The sequence below is a fragment of the Pseudopodoces humilis genome, chromosome 2 (assembly GCF_049639895.1).
Source record: "Pseudopodoces humilis isolate 2021_Gansu_Grassland_sample_001 chromosome 2, ASM4963989v1, whole genome shotgun sequence".
NCBI classification, from domain to species: Eukaryota; Metazoa; Chordata; class Aves; order Passeriformes; family Paridae; genus Pseudopodoces; species Pseudopodoces humilis.
The window spans coordinates 59,683,108-59,702,500 of record NC_142201.1 but is presented as its reverse complement, the minus strand read 5'-3'; the positions used below and the strand labels follow the sequence as shown (position 1 = coordinate 59,702,500).

The window sequence follows — 19,393 nt, the reverse complement described above, 5'->3', positions numbered from 1 at the left end:
TGAGAAGTTTGTATGGAGGTAAAAGCTATGTCATAATAAATTCTTTGACAAGACATAAGAGCTTGTTTCAAGATGTATTATTATTTTTTCCTGCTTGATTTGGAAGTTTCTTATTTACTCATCTTAATTTTACCTATTTTCTAGATGACTCCAGGCAATGCTGTGGTTGAGCTAAGCTAATGGCTGGGCTGAGAGCCCCAGCTGTTTTATACTTGGCCTGGTGTTCTGCACATGCTCAGCTCCAGTTTATTATTAATTGAGGCATCCCTTTCCCCTTGCTGTGAGAGACTGGAGAGATGGAAGGAGTCACTGGGGGCCAGAGGCATTAACCCAGTTCTGTGCACTGCCCTGCACAGGTCCTAGAGTATCTTAAAAGAACCTCAGGATGATTTAACCCGTTCCAGCTGGCTGCCCCTGGGCTATTTGCCAAAAGCAAGGTTTATTAGTCCGCACCATTCCATTGATAATGGCTCTGGTACTGAGGCCCCGGGGAGGGAGGCTGCAGAGCAGCTGGCTACTCTGGCATCTCTAGCTGCTGCTGACCTTCCTTGTACTACAGAAATGCCCAGATGGTGGAAAGAAGGGTTTTCTGCTCTGTGGGATATACAGAAGGAGTGGAGATGAGCTGAAAAATGTATTCATAATGTTGTAATGATTGTACTTGTGCTGGAAAACTTTATGGTTGTGACCCAGATGTCAAAACACACAGAAATTTCTGTCTAAGCCTTCTAAAAGGCTGAGGTAACATCTCTCAGACATATGGAACACCCTTATTTACCCTAGCATGATGCACATTCTCCTGACACTATTTTAATGTCAAGCCTCTTCTAAACTGGTCAATGGGATAATTACTGTACTCAAATAACATGAAGAGGAATTGCTTTATTATGAAGTTAGGGGTGTCCATTTGGGATTTCTCTACCAGCCATGGAGAGTACTCCAGTTACCACCATTGCTGGTCATTTGACCTCTGAGTCTGGCTGCCTAAAATAGGCACTTCAGAGAGCTGAGAGGGCCCTTGGGCTTATACCATCAAGATCTACAGTCACTGAATTATTGAATTCATACATGGAAGGGGAATTTGAAAATTTTTCTTGAATTGCAACGAATGCATCAAAAAATTTTCAAACCCTGTGAAATTCGAGAAGTGGGGAGGTGGCCAAAGGAAGCCTTCACTAACTAAGAGGTGTTTCAAAAACTAGAATTCTAAATATTTTTAGCTCAAACCCAATACTACATTCGTGAAATTACAAACTGCAGATGAAGCACTGTTAACCTGTGGAAATTTATAGCATTTATTTATTTGATATTTTTCACTTATTTATTTGTGTTTGAGAACACAGGTTAAATCCCAGGTTTAGCAATGAAAAAGATAAAAAAACCCTCTGCTGTTTGATAAGCAACATATTCTGTTTTTGTCTAGCAGACTTTATTACCTCACCTTCTGGCATATCTCTAGCTAGAAACTGAGGGTGTTGCAAATCATTCAAAGATGAGGGTGTTGTGGATTATCCAAAACTGAAGAAAAAAGGGTTGACTGAGAATTGTGACTAAATTCCACGGTCTTTTTTGCCCTTCTTTCTCCTTTGAATGTGGAAGGAATAGGACTGTGGACAGTACTTTCCATTCTCTAGGTTTATTCAGCTTTCATCCCTCAAAGCTAAGTGCTTGCTCTTTGAGTGGCTCGTTGTGTCTGATTTTGCATCCTCTGCCATCTCTGTCTGTGTGCAAGCCCCCTTGTCACCACAGATCACTCTCCCTCCCCACATGGCTCCCCAGTGCTGAGGCTGTACCTGGCTGTGACCCCTGTGAATTCACAAGTCCTTCTGGTCTGCATGGAGCTGCCCATGGCCTGAGCCTGCCCTTAGCTACAGTACCTGCTTATGTGAGCTAAAAGAATGTAAAGTAAGGTATCTGCTTATGTAAAGCTAAATGATTGCTCAAGTTCCTGAAGAGCTGTAGTCACCAACGCTCTGTGTTTGCAGTGAGACCTAAGCACGTAGGAGTGTTTTCAGGTTGCTGAGGTGCTAGATGGCTTTTATAGCAGAAATCTAGCCAAGTGCATTGGAGTTTAATTAAGATAGCTCTGTCTACAGACACTCAGGAGCATTACTTGCTGCACTCAACTCCAGATTCTTTTCAGATCATGTTTTATGTAGCAGAGTATTCTCAAGATAGGATTCTTGGTTAATTCTTAACCAATAAACAGTTTATTAATTCACCAAGTACCACTCTATTACTTACTCAACAGTTAGTTAATCAAATTCAAATCCAACATGTATTCTGCTCATGCACAGAACATTCAAATATTGTCCTACAAGTTACTGCCATAAACTGTATGGAGGTCAAACAGTTCTAGCGGAGGATAATACAAAATATCAAGATTTCTTACTACATCCATATACAAACAGCAAATCTTTATCTAGTATACTTAACCTTCTCCTAGTACTCAGTGGGTTAAAGATACTGTAGATTTAAGAATTTTGACACTGTTATTTAAGTGATTTAACATAAAAGAGACTAGGAAAATAGTACCAGGAATAATTATTTAAAATTATAGCTTAAGTCTCTCTTTTGGCTGTTTGCTCAGGCTTTTAAAAGAGAAGCATGCACGTAGAACAACTTGGTTAAAAGTTTGAAATATTGTCAGTCAAGATTTTCCAGCTGATTTCACAGGACAACTTTGTCATCTCTTGTAATGGCACCCAAAGAAATACATCCCATGCAATAAAGCTCATTGGTATTTTTGTCCAAAAATAAACCTGGAGGAGGCACAAAACTTGCTCTGCTTTAGGAAGCCCCTGAGCAGCAGAGTGAGTGTTGGAGATAGGGAAAATATTATGTGGAAAAATGAATTATATTTCAGAATTGTTCTGTTCTGGTGCTAAACAAAATTAGGGAGTTGCTGTTAGGGGCAGGTGTCTGGGCTAGAGGGCTGGAAGGACCCTTCAGTCTGTCAGAGCACAGTTTTTGTTGTGTTTCTGTGAGAACTTGACTGTGCAGCAGCTACACCTTTCTGGGTTGTACAGCTTCTTTCCAGTTTCGGCAAGGCTGTTGTTACTCCTGTGACCCTGGAAAGGCAAGGAGAGTGTTTGTATGCATTCCACAGATTCAAGAATCCACACAGTAACTCCAGCTTAATAGCCAGAATTTCTTTCATGGTTCATGAGAAAAATGAGTCCCTTTTGCTTTCATTTGGAAAATGTCCAATGGAATGTCTGAATTTCTTTTTTTTTTCACCCATTTTCTCTGAGGTCACATTAATAACCAGAAGACGGTATTTTACCATCTTTTACACACTGAAAGCTTTTTATGTTTCATTTATTATAGGGGTTATATTTCAGTATTAGCATAGCCTGGGAACTGAAATTTTTCCTATTTCTCCAATTTCTTTTCAGTGTTCATTTACATCTTAGGAGCTCATATCTCCTAATAAACTTTTTTTTTTTCTTTTTGTGCCTGCACAAATGCCTCTCAAATTTCTGGAATATAGCACTTTCCTAGATATCAAGCAAGAAAAAAATCCATTAACATTTCCTAGACTGTGTAATCATGTTTTATTTATTTATTTTCTCATCTTCTAGGGCTTTGAAGTGAAAGGTGATCTTGTTTTCCAGGAACATGGCAAAGTTTTATTTTAGGAAGAGGTTCATTTGGCAGACTGAACAGTTTCTAGAGGCTACTTAGCTTGGCTAAGGCTAACCTTACTAAGTAGCCCACTGCGATGAGCTCAAAATTGAAGAAATGGAAGAAAAAAAATCTCAGAACAGGGGAGGATTGCCCCAGGCAGCAAATAGTGAGTGAACAAAGACTTTTGAAAGTCAGGAAATAACAGCTGTGCAGATTTTACAGCATATAGGCAATGTATTACGTTGCATCATGCATATTGGCCAGCCCCATATTTTTGCAAACCAGCTCAGGAGCCATTAACTGGGAACCAGGTGGCACTGTGCACAATTTGCATTTTTGTTATTTTCTTCACAATGAACTTGTGACTGAGCCCATGCAAGGAAGTGATTTATTGGTGAAAAGGTGGAAGAAGCCCATTGTTCCTATTCTGTGGAAAGCTTCTTTAACAGCAGAGACTTTGGGAAGGTCAGTACTTTTGATGTTGTGATGTGCTATAAAGTCATGAATCCTTCAAAATTCTGGTACAGGTCAAAAGAGCCTGTGGATAAGGCATGGACACAGACAGTCTAGACAATATTGTCCTCTTTCCCTCTCCTTCATCTCTTTCCCTGAATTAATTTTGATTTTTCCCTTCACATTTTTCTTTCATTGTTATTTTTCTGTTTTCTACCATTTCAATTTTCATCCCCACAAGTTTCTGCTGCAATGGCAACAGGGTTTTCCACATGGAAGAGCAGCTGATTGTGGATGAAGATTAAGATTAGTCACTTTTTTGTTGGCTTAGCTTCTTACACATGCAGCTGTCAGGCATTAAAAACTGACAAGCCATCATCAGATTCCCTCAACATTACGTCCTGAGTTTTCTAGATCACTCTCAGGCTTGTCTGTCAGGTACTATTTTGCAGACATGTTCTAAGAGGAAACTAAATAGATCCACCACGGGCAGGGAGTGCCTGAAGCCCCTCTGAGGTAAAAAAGGCACTGGTGGCTATCCATAAGCAGAAACAGCATTAGAAATAACATTAACATTGTAGATTTCTTTACACAACAGTGTTGAAATTGCATCTTTGGAGGAGAGTGGCATCCATTGTCGTAACACTTTGTTGTATTATTATTATTTGTTATTCTCTCCTATTATTTGCATTGCATTAGAAGCTCTAAACAAGATTGAGGTCCTGTTGTGCCAAGCTCTGCAGCAATAAAAGATGAACCAGGATTCACCCCATGATTTGCTTGTAAAAAGAGAAGGTGTATTTCTTTAATTTAGTCTTTGTCATGTATATTGCTCTAAATATAGTGTTTGTCAAGCGATTTTGTGGGCAGGGATCAAGAGGACAACAGATTTGCTTTTAGTGTTTTCAGCTATAGCATAGATATCTCTGAAGAACTGCATCTAAAGTTTTGGGATTTTCTGTTGTATTCCTCTGTGCAGACACAGTGCTTTCTTCAAAAAAGCAAGTACAATAATACAGCCCTAAAGCTTTGTCAGTGATATGTGTCTCATAGATGTAATTTTCAAGTGGCAAGTGTTTTGATGATGCTACAAGGGCTTTGTTTATGAAGTGGGTCTGGCAGACACTGTAGAGCTCACATAAATTATAACTTCATTGATTATTAATGAGAAACATTCATCTGGATTCCCCCTCACCCTCTGTCTTGTCAAAACTCCCTTAGAGACTTTTATTTACTACAGACCAGGCTCTGTTTCACAGAATGTAGCTATTGCTGAAGGGTGTTAATAGGGATCCCCTGGCCAGCTGAGAAAGCCAGAGGTCAAGAGGCCAGGATTTCCTGGCCCTTCTTAACTCACTCCTTTTCACTCCTCCAAATATACACCTTCACATGTGCACACACACACAAACACACACAAAGTTTAAAAAGCTTCTTAATACATTTACCACAAGCTGCTGACAGGACTGTCCTAGTCCTTCCAGTTCATGTTGGCATGAAAACAGACTATTTTTAGGTGAAAAATTATCACTCCCAGGCCATGGGAACCTTTTCAACTTTTATTATTTTTGTTAGTTGTGTTGTTGCTCAGATGATTGTTTTCACTGCTCACCATTTCTCTGTGTGTTTGACCAGCAGGTCTGAGCCACATGGCTGATGATGTCCATGGTGGAAACCTTCCGTGTGTGCGAGCAGGGGCTCAAAAAGAAACCCCTGCTTTGTGGACGTTCTTATGCATCCAACAGAAATACAACTTGGCAGCTGTCATAAAACTCCACAGAAACAATTGCCAGCTGCAGGCATAAAAAAATAAAAACATGCACCCAAGAGCTAATACTATGAATTGTAGAGGGGATTATACGCTTAAAAAGTGATTTTGATCAGATAAATACCTTGTGGCAAGGGCTGGTGGAAATGTGGTGGTAACTTAGTATTGGTGATGGAGTGCAATACACAAAAGCACAGCTGGCAGGAGTAAACATCCCTGTTACCTGGGCAGAGCAATAATTTGGCAAAAATGTAAGGTGATTCAGTCAGCAACCATTGCCAAAGAAGGAAATGAGGATGGTTCTACAGGATTGTGTGGCTAATTTCATGGAAGACAAAGTTGTTCCTACCCTTCCAAAATGGACCCTAATAAAAACAATTGTTTTACACTGCTTACTGTGTTAGAATGTAGTTTTCATCAAAGGGATTTTATTTTTCTTCTGTGTTTTTCAGACTCAGAGACTTCCTGTGAAATGTTTTGTTCTTTTATTCCACTTGAAAGAAAAAGAAGCTTTAAAAACTACTCCACATGTTCAAGGTTTTTCTTATTGCCCGTCTGACTGCCAGTTCCAAATATTAGCTTTCCAGAGGTTTTCATTGTTCTCCAGCATTCCAATTTCTTATCAAATGAAACAGGAATTAACTTGTCATGCCAAATTTAAGCAGAACACAGACTTCAAAATATTGTTAAATACCATTATTTTCGTACACAAATGTGTGATCGTTCAGGCCTTTTGTACAGTATCCACAAGGACTCTAACTTGATCAACATGTGTTTTTCCTTTCTTAAAGTTCTTTATCATCTCTGATTACTTTCCATTTTAATGATTTCATTTAGTAATTCTTAATTAACATTTTTAAATGAAAATTTTGTCTCTTCTTATGGATTGTTTTTCATAATTTCTAAACTCTTATCTAGCTGCGTAAATATATAGAGATCCCTTTAAAAAGAAAGCCATGATTACTGAAAGCATAAAATATTGCTTTTTTAACTCTTCAGATGTGTTGCTTATAAATGTAATACATCTTTTTGTTTAGTGTAACATATTACTATCTACAATATCTTAATAATCATGTCTTTAAGGGGATCTGTTAAAAATTCATGTGTGGGCAGGATTTATTCCTATTTTTTGAAAAACCTTGCATAACTCTTATCGTTTCCTTTCATGCTGAAGACCAACAATCTTAGCATTTAGTTCAACAGGAGCTGCCTCCAGTGCTAAGTTTGGTGTCCTGGCCCTGCTCCAGATGGGCATTTTGCCAGGACCTGGAGCAGACTGCAGTGGTGGTGCTGATGGATGATCCTCCCTTGTTTCTAGACAAGAGCTATATATCCAACTCCTATTATTGCACCACTCAATAGCATTAATATAGTTAAACTTGGGATTCTTCTAGATCCTATCACAGATGTGGCAAATTTATTGACTTTCTTTCACGGAGATTTTATCGGTCTTTTTTCTCTGCACCCCAGAGTCTGGACCAGTATTTCCTTTGGACACCCCATCTCTTGTCATGGTTTGTCAGTCATATCCAGGTGGCATGCATCAGCTTCTCTGGAGATGCAAGCACCACCAGTCTCTTCAGGGGTCCTAACAAGAGCTTCACTCTTTAGAAATTCATCTGGATTTTCCATCACTGCAATGCATAATAATAGTTTTTAGTTTCAGAGAATGATTTTCATTTCCAGGATGTTCAACAGTTGGTATCTGTGCATCCTCTCAGTGCTCATGCTGTGTGTGAAAGCATTTCATTTTCAATTTAACACATTGGGAAAATGAAGCAACTGATTCAAGAGAATAGAGAAAGTAAACCTGGTCAGGGTTAAAATCTGTTCATTCCTTGAGCAGTCTTGCTATTGACCTTAGCAGGGCTTGGATGAATGCCTGTAAGATGTGGAATTTGATTTCAAGAATTATTGACTGAGTCCTCCTTCAGTACACCTCAGCACAGTCTCCTTCTAAAGGCATGGAGTCACAGCACTCCTAGAAGGACACATTCCATGAGTGTTGGACTGGACCCCAGCACTTTGCTCATGCTCTTGTAGATTGATTCTAGTTGTAAAAGAAACTGATGACAAAGCTGTGTACTTATTTAATGGCACGCAGGCAAAGTTACTTGCAAAGTCACATTTCCTTGGATGTGCCAGGAATTAGTGGCAAATAATTTTATTCTGCTTAATTCAAAACCTGTTCTGATTAGCAGGCAGCCTAAAAGCTCTCCCTCCCCATGCCCAGATTCACAGTGTTTGTGGGCATAAGTTCCCCTGTGGCCATCTCCCTTAGATTTGTTTTTCTATGTGTCTGCACCACTGCCAAAGGAAAATTCGGAAAACTGCACCGTACTGAAACCTGCCGTCTTTGCTCTGGGTGAGAGCACGTGCCTGCGGTTTGGGCAGAATTTGCTGTTATTTCATGTGACTAGCCCTGGAGAGGAGCTGAAATGTATCTAGTGGTTGTCTTAAGGACAGCAAAACCTAAATACACCTTGTGATAGCATTTGCCAGATGATGATCTCTTTCTTTGGCTGTGACATGGGGCCTGAAAGGTACTTATGGGACAGGGAGAACTTGGCCTTCTGCCATCATCTTGTACCCATGCTTCAGAATGCTGCAGGTCTACTGTGGATATTGGATTCAATATGAAATTTCATATCTGGGTGGGACTGTAGCACTCCCTGCACTTGTCCAGAGGGATGGGAAAAATGCTTCATTTGGATCTCCTGATCCCAGAAGAGGACTGCTATGGCACAGTGTGTTGGGTGCTAGTGTGGTGACCCGCTTTGCATTCCACTGAGCTTTATGGGATGTTTTAGCAGTGAGTAGCAAAGATGGAGCTCCACCCACAGCCAGGGAGGGCTGCACAGGATGATCTTCTGTGACTGTCAGAAGCCCAACTTGTAAAAATGAGATTAAGATTATTAGCATAGCCTAAGGACTTCTTTGAATTATATGTTGCCCTTTCACCTCTAACTTTATCTTCCAGCATTCACCATGAATATTTAATATATGGCCACCACTGCATCTTGCAGAATAAACGACAGGCTCCAAGTTTCAAAGCTAAACCTGAAAAGCAATGCATATACATCGATACTGAAAAAAAAGCATCACACCCAGAGCAAATCCTTTTTCATAAACCCACTTATTAAAAAAAAAGTAATGTAATATCATGACTTTTCATTAATACTAGTCTTCACTAAGCCTGAAGCAAATCCTTGCTTACTGTGCACTTGCTATGCTTGTTGTACAGGACTGCCTGAAGGGGGTAAAGGCTCACAGTCAGTGCGCGAAGAGCAGGGAGCGTGTGGTTGAGGCAGATAGGAGCTCTGTTAAGAGTAGTTCTCAGTCCTCAGTTGTCCTTCCCGGGGAAGACGATTATCCGATTTCACAGGAATAATAATGCTAATTTTCAGCCCCCACAGAGTGCTTTACACCTGCAAAGTGCTATAAAAATGTGAGCTAATACTTGCCAGTAAGTGATATTGCTGTGCCTGTTTTGTAGATGCAGAAATGAAGACACAGGAAGGTCAGAGGGCTGACCCAGGGCCACATAGCTTCTCAGCAGCAGATTTGAGATGAAGAAACTGGTCTCTCTCTGGTCACATTTCATTAATCATGCTGCCTTTTTAAAATTAGCTCAAATCTCATGTATCTGTCTATCTATCTATCTATGCATAAAATGCTTGAGAAGGAGTTTTCTCCCTCTTCCCTCTTTGCTTGTTCAAAATAAACAAGCTCCTGAGCTACCAAACCCCATGTTTACACGTATCATTAAATACTTTCCAGTTGCTAGCCAGAAAACTCAGCAGAAAATCTGTAGAACACCAAAGTAACTGTCTTCTTTTAAATAATTGATGATGCCAAATAGCAGCAGTGTTATGCCAACAAAGAGATCGGTCTCTCAAAATATTTTATTCATTATGCCTCAAGAAACCCAAAGCCTTGTTTTTAACGAAAGCGAATTTCAGAAGTTGGCTCTCGGTTCCTCTGAAACATCTGCTTATTACAATTCTTAGTGTTGAAGCACTGGTGCTCCCCAGTAAATCTTTCAGCTTTAAGTAACACGTATGGAAGTCTTGGCAAAGAGATCAGAAAGGAGAAAGAGCAGTGCTTGCCAAATATTCATTTTACTTTATGAGGCTGTGGTGGTATATGTTAATAGTACATGTGTTGAGGAGGATCTACTAATCCGATTAAATAACAGGACAAGAAGGAATTAATTCCAAGGTTCAAAAAGACCCCATTCTTTGCAGCTGAAAATTTATATTCCAGGGTAAATTGGTTAGAAGTCTTGGCTAACTAAACTTCTATAGAGCAGACAGAAATGGATCTTTCTCTGTATTGTTTGTAAATCAAGGTCATTTATGTGAGAAGGCTATATTGTGATAAATCTGTCTGACAATTAGATGGAGAGGACATATCAACTATTAAATATTAAATTATATTCTTTGTACACTTTGGGCGGAAAGCAATGTAAACACCACAGTAGCATTATGAACAGAAAATTGCATTCCAGATAATAACAGATATTCATGGTGCATGGTTTTACACATTAATGTGCTATGTTTTACTCAGTCATGTTAATATTTTAGATTATGTAACATTCCCTTCTTTATGCATAGTTTATTTTTTTCACTGAGAATGCAGCTCACTCCTCCTCAACCCCCTCCTCCTTTCTATTTATCTCTCATTCTCCTTCTCTTCTCCCTATTTCTCTGCCTTTTCTTTTTTTCCATTTTTCCTTTTTCTTTTCTCCTAGTTCTCACAGTGATGCTTGTGGAAACAAGCGAGGAAAACAAACTTAAAGTGAAACTGTCTGTACAAGAAAATTTTAACAGGTATTTCAAGATTTATAAGCCAGGGTTTTATGTTCTATGCTTACAGATTCAATCTGTGTACCAGGCTTTGATCCAAGCCTTAGCATGATGACTGGAATCACTCCGATTAACCCAATGATACCAGGCATGGGGTTAGTGCCACCACCACCACCAACAGATGTGCCTGTAGTCAAAGAAATTATTCACTGCAAAAGCTGCACGCTCTTCCCTCCAAACCCAAGTAAGTGGAACCAAAGAAAGAATATTACTTTCCTAAATACATTGCATGAATTTTTTTATCTAGCAACAGTTATGCTTTTTAATTATAGGCGTGTGTGGTCTTTCCTTCTAAGGTCTATTTTGTGTGTAAAGCATGGCATGGTATAAGAGCATCCTTATTCATCTCTGTAAGGTCACACAAAAAAACAATGCAGCTTGTACAAAAAAGAAAAACAATTAAAGAAAAGTAACATCCTCAAGCATAGCTGATATAGTTGATATCTGTCTTTCTTGTAGATCAGGATGTCACAAAACATAAAGCTTATATGGTCATCTCTGTGCTCCAGGTGTGTGTAATTAGATGGGACCAATCTGGGATGTGTCCCTGAACCCAGTATCTTGCACCCCAAACTGCCTCACTATAGCCCCTTTTGGAGGGAGATGGAGGGAAAGGGGGCTACAGCTTCTCTACTGCCATTTTTCAGAAGGTTCAACATGATAGATGAGTTCCTTCTTTTTGAAAGCAGGGACCAGGTTCCCTCCTGTTCCTTCTGAAGAGTTCCTTCATGGAAGACTCTTCCCACTGAGATACCAGGCACAAACCCTGATTTTGTGTGTTGGCCCCGTGAGTTTCAGAGCCATCATACCAGTGATTTCACTATCACTGTGAAATGAGAATGTTAAGCAAATATTCAAGTGCTCTGGATTTGCAGTGTACCCAGATCACAGTTTAATCAAACTGGTTATGTATGTGACTATGTGTGTATATGTATATGTACACTTCAAGGTTGTAACCTCCTTTACTGTCTTAAGGGGCCCAAAAAGTCATATTAGTCAGATTCCTTCTTAGAGAATTACTTTCACTGTGTATAAATAAGGTGAAGTGTTATGATAGCTTTTATTTTTTATATGGCTTTCAAAAATGTATTAGTTTTTCCCATGTAAGTTTGTGTACATTATCTCTCTATATATACATGGAAGCAGCATTTCTATCTACTCTACCTCATGAGCACTTGTAAACAGTGAGGTTATCCTTCCCCTGTGCAGGCATCTGCTCCATTATCTGGCAACAAGACAAAACAGATAACCGGCAGAGTGTTTTCATCATGCTGTCACTTTGTTGTGTTTCCCACTTTGTTTTTCTGTTTGCTATGCTCCTGTACTCTCAGACAGAAATGAAATTATGCTAATACCAGGGAAAGGTGTCCAGCCCAAGTGCACAGGATGTACACAGCATGGGCTTGCTCACAGCCCACACACTTGGTGAGTGTGGCGAGTGATGGGTATGAGCCAGAGATGGTGCACTTCAGGCTTTGAATGCACTGCACTAGAGCCTGAGAATTGTGCTCGGGGTCAAATCAGTTGCAGAAGCTCCTCTGCTTTGAAACAGAATATTTTTCTAGTTTTTGTGTGGCTGTACAGGGAAAAGAAAGACCATTTTAGACTTCACTGTCTGTCATGGAGAACAACCTGCAGTGGCAGGAATTAATGTTTGAAGTACCACCTAAAGCTTGAAAGGGTTTAGATTCAAGTAATCAATTTTGGATAATCTCTGCAATATTCAGTTATTTTGCTTGTCCCTCTCTTCTGTCTCTATACTATGTCAAGTAACTTGCTGCCCAGAACTGATTAAAGGGGTGAATAGAGCCAATGGATCAAAAGACAAATTTTGTATTCCAGTGTGATTTCTGTTTTGACTTAGATCTTCCACCACCTTCAACAAGAGAGAGACCTCCTGGGTGTAAAACAGTGTTTGTTGGAGGATTACCAGAAAACGCAACGGAGGAAATTATTCAGGAAGTCTTTGAGCAGTGTGGAGATATAACAGCAATTCGGAAAAGCAAGAAGAATTTTTGTCACATTCGTTTTGCAGAGGAGTTCATGGTTGATAAAGCCATATACCTTTCTGGTACTTCACATTCTTTAATGGATTTTCCTTGCTTCTCATTTGTATTTTGTGATGCTATTGCTTGCTTATTTTCTTAGCTTTTATCTCAGCAAGTCTTTCTTGAACTCAGTGGCTGTAGCATGGAGTGGCAAGGGGCAATTCTGTTATTTCTCTCTGTCTGCCAAGAGTCATGCATGGTGTTGTATGTTACTTACCCGGGAGCCATTTCCTGCCATCCCACAACAATGCAGCAGATCCTGAAATTCACTACAGAACAATCCTATTTTCAATTTACACAGGTTTATATAGTTTTGCTCACAGGTTGTGGAAATGGAAGGGCACCAGGCCAAGAACTTTGCTGTTTTCCAGTGCCAATTTTTCTGATAGGCTGGCAATTTCACTGGCATATTTTTATAGATTTGTGGTGCAGCCTGAATAAAGTCTGTCTTTATGCATGCATGTATTCAGCTATTGCATGGGTTGGATTCTGAGCCCCATCTGTAGGCTATGTCTGTTGCCTCCCATGACAACGAGTGCTACAGAAACTACAGGGTGTAACATTTCAGAATCTCTTTATTTTCCAACAAAGGAACACGAAAAAAACTCCAAAACAAAACAGAAACCAAGCAAACAAACACCCACCCACCCCCCAGCCTCTAATTCACAGGGGAAAAAATATTAAGACAAAAGATGAAAAGCAAATCTGCTTTCACATTTTAGGCTTCTGTGATTGTCAGTGTCTTCTTGAGGTTAATTTCCTTCATTTGAGGACTGACTTGCTAAGCAAGCCCTTTTTCATCTTACTGAATTGGATCACATGCCCTGCCTGTGTTTGTCTCCACTCTACAGTCTGGTTCATCCATCTTTCTGGGTCCTGGAGAGGCTCAAAAGCACTGTTTTGCCTCACAATTGTAGTGCAACACTTACAATCCATATGCAATGTATTCTTGAGTAAACAAGGTCCAGGGACTGCTCCTTGGCTGAGACAAGGGGACATAGACTGGCTTACATACACCCACTCTGTGTAGAGTGACCTCAAAGCATCCACTGGGACCATCCTTTTGAGCCTGGGAGGGTGTTAATGACCCAGGATTCTTGTTTGAGCTCCCACCCTGACCATCTTCTCTTCAGCAATAAGGACAGAATCTCAGCATCCTCTAGGTGTCCATAGGAAGCTCATACTGCTAGCAACAAGCTTCCTTTAAAACCATCAACTACATAGAAAGAAAGAGAGAAAGAGAGACAGAGAGAGAAAGAAGGAAAGAAAAAAAGAAGAGAGAGAGAAAAGAAAGCCTCTCAACTTCTGAAATGTGTCATCAGGAAAAGCCTAGCTCCTTTGTTTCACAAAGGTTTTCCTTAGGGTTTTTAGGTTGTTTGATTTGTTTATTTTCTAACTTGGCTGCTTGCTTTAAATACCTATTTGAAGAGCTACAAAAAATCACTCATTTTGGGTGTAAAGATTTCTTTGGAACATTGATATATTTTCAGTTTTATTCCAGATCTTTATTCCACTCTGGATTTTTTATTTTTTTTAATTTTCACATAATTTCTTCACCCCCACCCGCAATCTTTCCTGATTTCCATCCTTCTTATTTATTTGTTTATTCATGTTATATCTAAAATGCTGTATATCGTTGCAGCAGATTAGAGGCATCACAAACAGTAGCACATTTACCAGCTTCCAGCTTCTGTCTAGGGGGCTCTAGTAACAGAACAGAAGAGGGCCACACCAGATTCAGTAGGAACTGGTATTACTGTATTATGATAAACAAAACATTGGCAAAAAGGAAAGCAAAGCTCAAAAATGTACATGCTGCCACCCTGGGCCAGAACCAGTGCTCCCCTAGCTCAGTTTCCTGCTTCTCAGCAGCTGGCTGCACCCTTTGCTTCACTCCAAGTCAAGTTTTGTTTTTATTTAATTTGCCTTAAATCCTGAAGGACCATCGAGGTAAGAAATTCTCTGTGCCGCTGTGTGTCTTCATTCATAATGCACTGGAGTGCTCACTCAGAAGATGGGACACAAGTAGAAACAGAGGTGAAAGATCGCTTTCCTCATTCTTCCACATTCTGAATTTTCTGCAGATTTGATTACAAGTTCCCAATGCATCATTCCTTCTTCTGTTTCCTTCTGTCACAGTCACTCTGCTGTCTGTGCTTCCTCTTATGTCTGTTTCGCAGCCTCCCTTCCCATCCGTTTTTTCCTCCACACCTTTTCATTCTTCCAAAGTGTTGTATCTATTGTCTCCATCCAGACAAGGGAAAGAACCAGTGGAACTGACAGGGGTGAGAAAGAAATGCAGGAGTACTCTGTAGCCAAGTTCCACTTCTTTTTACCAAGGCTGCTGAACTCTGCAGATGAAACATGAAGCACTGACTGCTCCCACCACTACCAGGGAGGTCTGGCACTAGGCAGGGGCATGTTTTCCTTGTACTGAAATATTGGGGGGGTGGTTTACCAGTATTTATTCCATTCTCAAACATAATATATTCTGAAATGGTGGGAACAAAGCATATTTTTAAGGCATTTTATTTTCCCTGAAAGAGACAAAAGAGATGTACAAATACAATATGTGTGTTATATTAGGGGAAAGTCATGCCTTTGATATTTCTGGTATAATGATAATTTTGTCTACCTAATCAGTTTTATCTGTCTATCCCATCTAATCTCATCAAGTTTTGCATTTATCCCATGCTTATCATCAGAATAGAGCAAGTGATTACAAAATCCATCAAGCAGTTTAATCACTGGGTTGTTTTTTTTCCTTTGTACTCCCAAGTAAATGTGTATGAAAAGGGAGACTGGAAGATGGGTAGAAGACTATGATAAAACTGTCAACTTGAGGAAGGCTAGGTTTCATTTAACCCTTAAAGATGTATTTTGATCACCCAAGGAAAAGACTTTCTAAAATCATATACCAGCCCATGAGAAAGCTCTTTCTCAAAACTGTACGTACTTTAGTCTTTTGGCTGATAATTCAGTAACTCCTGCAAATATTGATGGCCCCAGACTTGAATGTATGGGAAAACAGATGTGTGTGGACACAGACCTGTTTATACTACAAAAGCCTGTGTATGCATTTTTCCTGTGCTGATATTTTCCCCCTGTGGGTTTCCTTTCTGTACTGTTTACTTGTTTTATTTTAAGTTCTCTCTGATCACCATTAACACTCTGATCTAGATCTTCAGTTAGCCCTCAGCTATTGGCTGGTCCCCAGTATAGCAACACTCAAAGGTAAGTCAAGCCATGGAGTTTGCACTAGACCTGTGATATGAAAATACTGTTTGATTTTTATTTAGCACCTTCATTAACTTTTCCTGTTTCTGCTCCTTTAAAGTGAGGATCTTGGCAAGTTCCCAAAGTCTTTTCCTCTTCCATTTTGTGCAAACGTGAAATTAAAAATGACAAGCCAGGCACAAAGTTAATGCTAACTGCAGCCCTGAGCAAAGAGATGGAGGAAAAAATTCATTGCCCATGCATGAAGGGGAGGCAGTGCCAGGTGTTTCTCTCATACATTCAAACATCCTCAAACATCAATAGGGAGACATGGTATTGAAAAAAACTGGCCCTCCCAGCTGCCTTGGGGCTCAAAATTTCCATCACAGATGGGTGCCTGAGGATCTCATGTACAAAATAAAACCTGCCAGTTGTGCGTGAAGAGTCTTTCTGGTTATCAACACACCAAAGGAGTCTGTTCTTCACCGGCCAGGCCACTGGTCCTGCCTGTGGTGTCTGCAAAGCCTAATATATGAGGGTGCAAGAAACCATCCTAAAGGCATTTGTTCTTTTTATTAAGGGAAAGATGCCAAACCATGAGCATTCTGATTTGACTTTTAAACTAACCCTGCTCTGGACTAAGTGATATATCCAAGGTCCCTTTTTAGCTCGGTTGTTCTAGGTTTCTGTGCTGGTGGAAATCACCTGGCTTGCTGACGATCTTCAGTCTTTGGAGTTAAACAAGCAGTCTCATTTTTTCAGTGGGATTCATGGTAAATTTCCAAAATCTGTTAATTTAATTTTCCTAAAGGGAAACCCCATCCAGTGCTACTGCAATGTTCACTGTTCCATTTTTTTTCCCATTTACTTCAAAAATGAGGGCCACTTTATTACAACTCAGCTTTGCCAGTGCACACAGAATCTATAGATGCACAGTCCTTTTCATTAGTTCTTTATTCAGCTTATGTGAGGGGCCTTGAAGTCCACAAGAGTTTTGCCTCCTGCAGTGCCGTATTTCTGTCTCTGCCCATAACTATTGTACTCCTGCCAATGGAGGTGAAAGATGGTGGGGGGAGAGGAAGAGAGATTGAGTCTTCCTGGAAAGTGCAGCCCAGCTGGGAGACCTAATTTTAGGTTCACGAGACCTGGCACCTTGGCAGTGTCCTTTACATTGCTGATAATGCTGTTCTGGCACAGAGCAAGCACTGTGTGAGGAATGCAGCTGGCACGCCAAACTGGCGGGGAGCAGGGGGCTAACATTTGTCACAGTTATCAGGTAGCTGCACCACTGACCCCTTTTGGCTGACTCCTTTGTGCCTACACCTCTGTGGATAAAACCATATAATAACATTCTCATTAGTTCAGAGCCCAATTCTGAAAGGTCACCCACGCTCTTCTTCTGTTATGTCACACTGAATAGGGTATATCAGTAACTCTTCCCTTCAACACCTTGGGACTAGAGCTACATCTTTGGACTACAGAGCTACATCTATGGCCACAAAAAGCTTTTCAGGGGAAAGAGTGGTGTTTACTTCTCTAAGCTAGAGAAAGCAAAGCCAAGAGGAATTTAAAATAAACAGTCCCATCCTTTGCCACTCCTACAATATTCAGTTTTACTTCACCCCAAGCTCCTGAATCTTGGAGACCAGATTTGATAGGAATCGATTACCTACCATTGGTAGGGACCTACCAAAACCATGCCTTGGTAGTGAAGTTTTTTATATCTTCTGGTTTTGAAGGACCTCTGAAACATTCAGCTCGAGTTTTTCATCTGGGTTTGGGCTTCTTGCTGGACAATGAAAGTAATATAATTTCCTCACCTGCAGACTCCTTAGCTAAACTCCACAAGATGTTTGAAAGGAAAATGTCAAATCAAAAGGCACCCAGATTATTTTTTATTTGAAGGATCACTACATATATGGATATTTAATGTCTTTGAAGCTGTTGTCTCATATGTGCTGCAGTACAGACAATCCCTTGTATTCATACAGCAGGATGTTTTTCCAGCAGTAAAACAGAGTATGCCTAGGTACGCATTTCTGCAAGGATGTGCTTAGTCTACTACACAATTCTTAGCTTTGCTATTCCTGGAGGGAGCTCAAAATGGAATTTTAACTGTGGTGGTGAGGTGCTAAAGCTCTTAAAACCGCAGGCAAACCACAAGACTGGAAGGTAGGTTCTCTTGGATTGCAGATGAAAAACAGCAAACACCATTTTTCCTGACATTTTGCATAGAAGTTTCCTCTTCCTGGAGTTATTATGCAGTGATTGCAGTAGTGTGCATTTCTGAAGAGCTTCCTGTGTGACAGCTCAGCACAGAGTTCATCTCTGCAGCATTCCGTCATTTGACAAATCTCTGCTAGGCTGTTGTGTGTTGGCATGGAAAAATTAGAGCTATCCTGTGCAGACTGATTAATTTTGCCCACATTTGAAGGCTCTGTTTGGAGCTTTCTATGTAGAACTTTTTCACACTTTCTCTGAGTTGGCATTTTAAAAGTTAGATGAACTGCTCTGTGTGTATATTTGTGCCTTAGAAATAAAACTTGGAAAAAAGACAGGTGCCCAAATATGGCCACAATAACCTCCTCTAATACCTTTGGCATGATTTTTTTGGCCTCTGACACTAGTCAAGGGTTTTATTTCAGAGCAGGGCCCTTTTGTACGGCTGTATAGCCCTTAACTTAAAGCCTTTGCAGTGTGCTAACTTTAGAATATGATATATTGACCAAATTACAAATATACAGAATATCCCTAAAGTTAAGGTACCAGAGGTTTAATTATTTGTTCTGAAAGGAGTCCTGAAAATACCTAATAAATCTGTCCCTACTTTAGAAATTACTTTAAGGAATTATGAACTCAATTAATTTGTAGGTGATTTATATTTGCTGCTAGATTATTTTCACTGGGGAATTTGAAAATAGTGGTTGCAATTGTAAAGTCTCAAAATCTGAGATCTAGCACCACTGTAGTTATGGAGCTCTTTGTTGCACAGGAATTTACGTAGCACAATTTTCATGTTCACCTGTAGTCATGTTTTTTAGAAAATTCAGCCTTTCCCCATACTTCCAATTCCTTTGGCAGGGTGGAGAAAAACATTAGACTGAACCTGATCTCAACAGGATCAGGGGAAGAAGGACTCCATATTCAAACTAAAACAGATACATTTTAAGTGATTGTTTTTTTTTAATCTGACTTTTGTGCTTTTAAAAGTTGGGACCATCAAGTGGAAAAATTATATATTTTGAGAGACTTCTAAACAGAAATGTAGGTTCTATACCTTAGGGTTGACTTTTCAGTTCATCTACAACGGTGATAGGTGATGCAGGAAATTGTAAAGAAAAATGAGTGGGTGGATATTTATCTTCTTGTGAAAACATGGTGATTGATAGATATTGCATAGATATGTGGGAATT

General features: G+C 39.9%; 1 protein-coding gene across 8 annotated transcripts in view; it reads left to right on the top strand.

Annotated features, from left to right (window-relative positions):
• ENOX1 (ecto-NOX disulfide-thiol exchanger 1) overlaps nucleotides 1–19,393 on the top strand; it is a 307,218-nt gene that overhangs the window by 197,568 nt on the left and 90,257 nt on the right. For all 8 annotated transcript variants that reach the window (XM_088068185.1, XM_005516390.2, XM_088068196.1 and 5 more), the window contains 2 exons: nucleotides 10,727–10,900; nucleotides 12,581–12,787. In XM_088068185.1, the coding sequence (XP_087924311.1) occupies nucleotides 10,727–10,900; nucleotides 12,581–12,787 (381 nt within the window). The remainder of the gene's footprint in view (nucleotides 1–10,726; nucleotides 10,901–12,580; nucleotides 12,788–19,393) is intronic.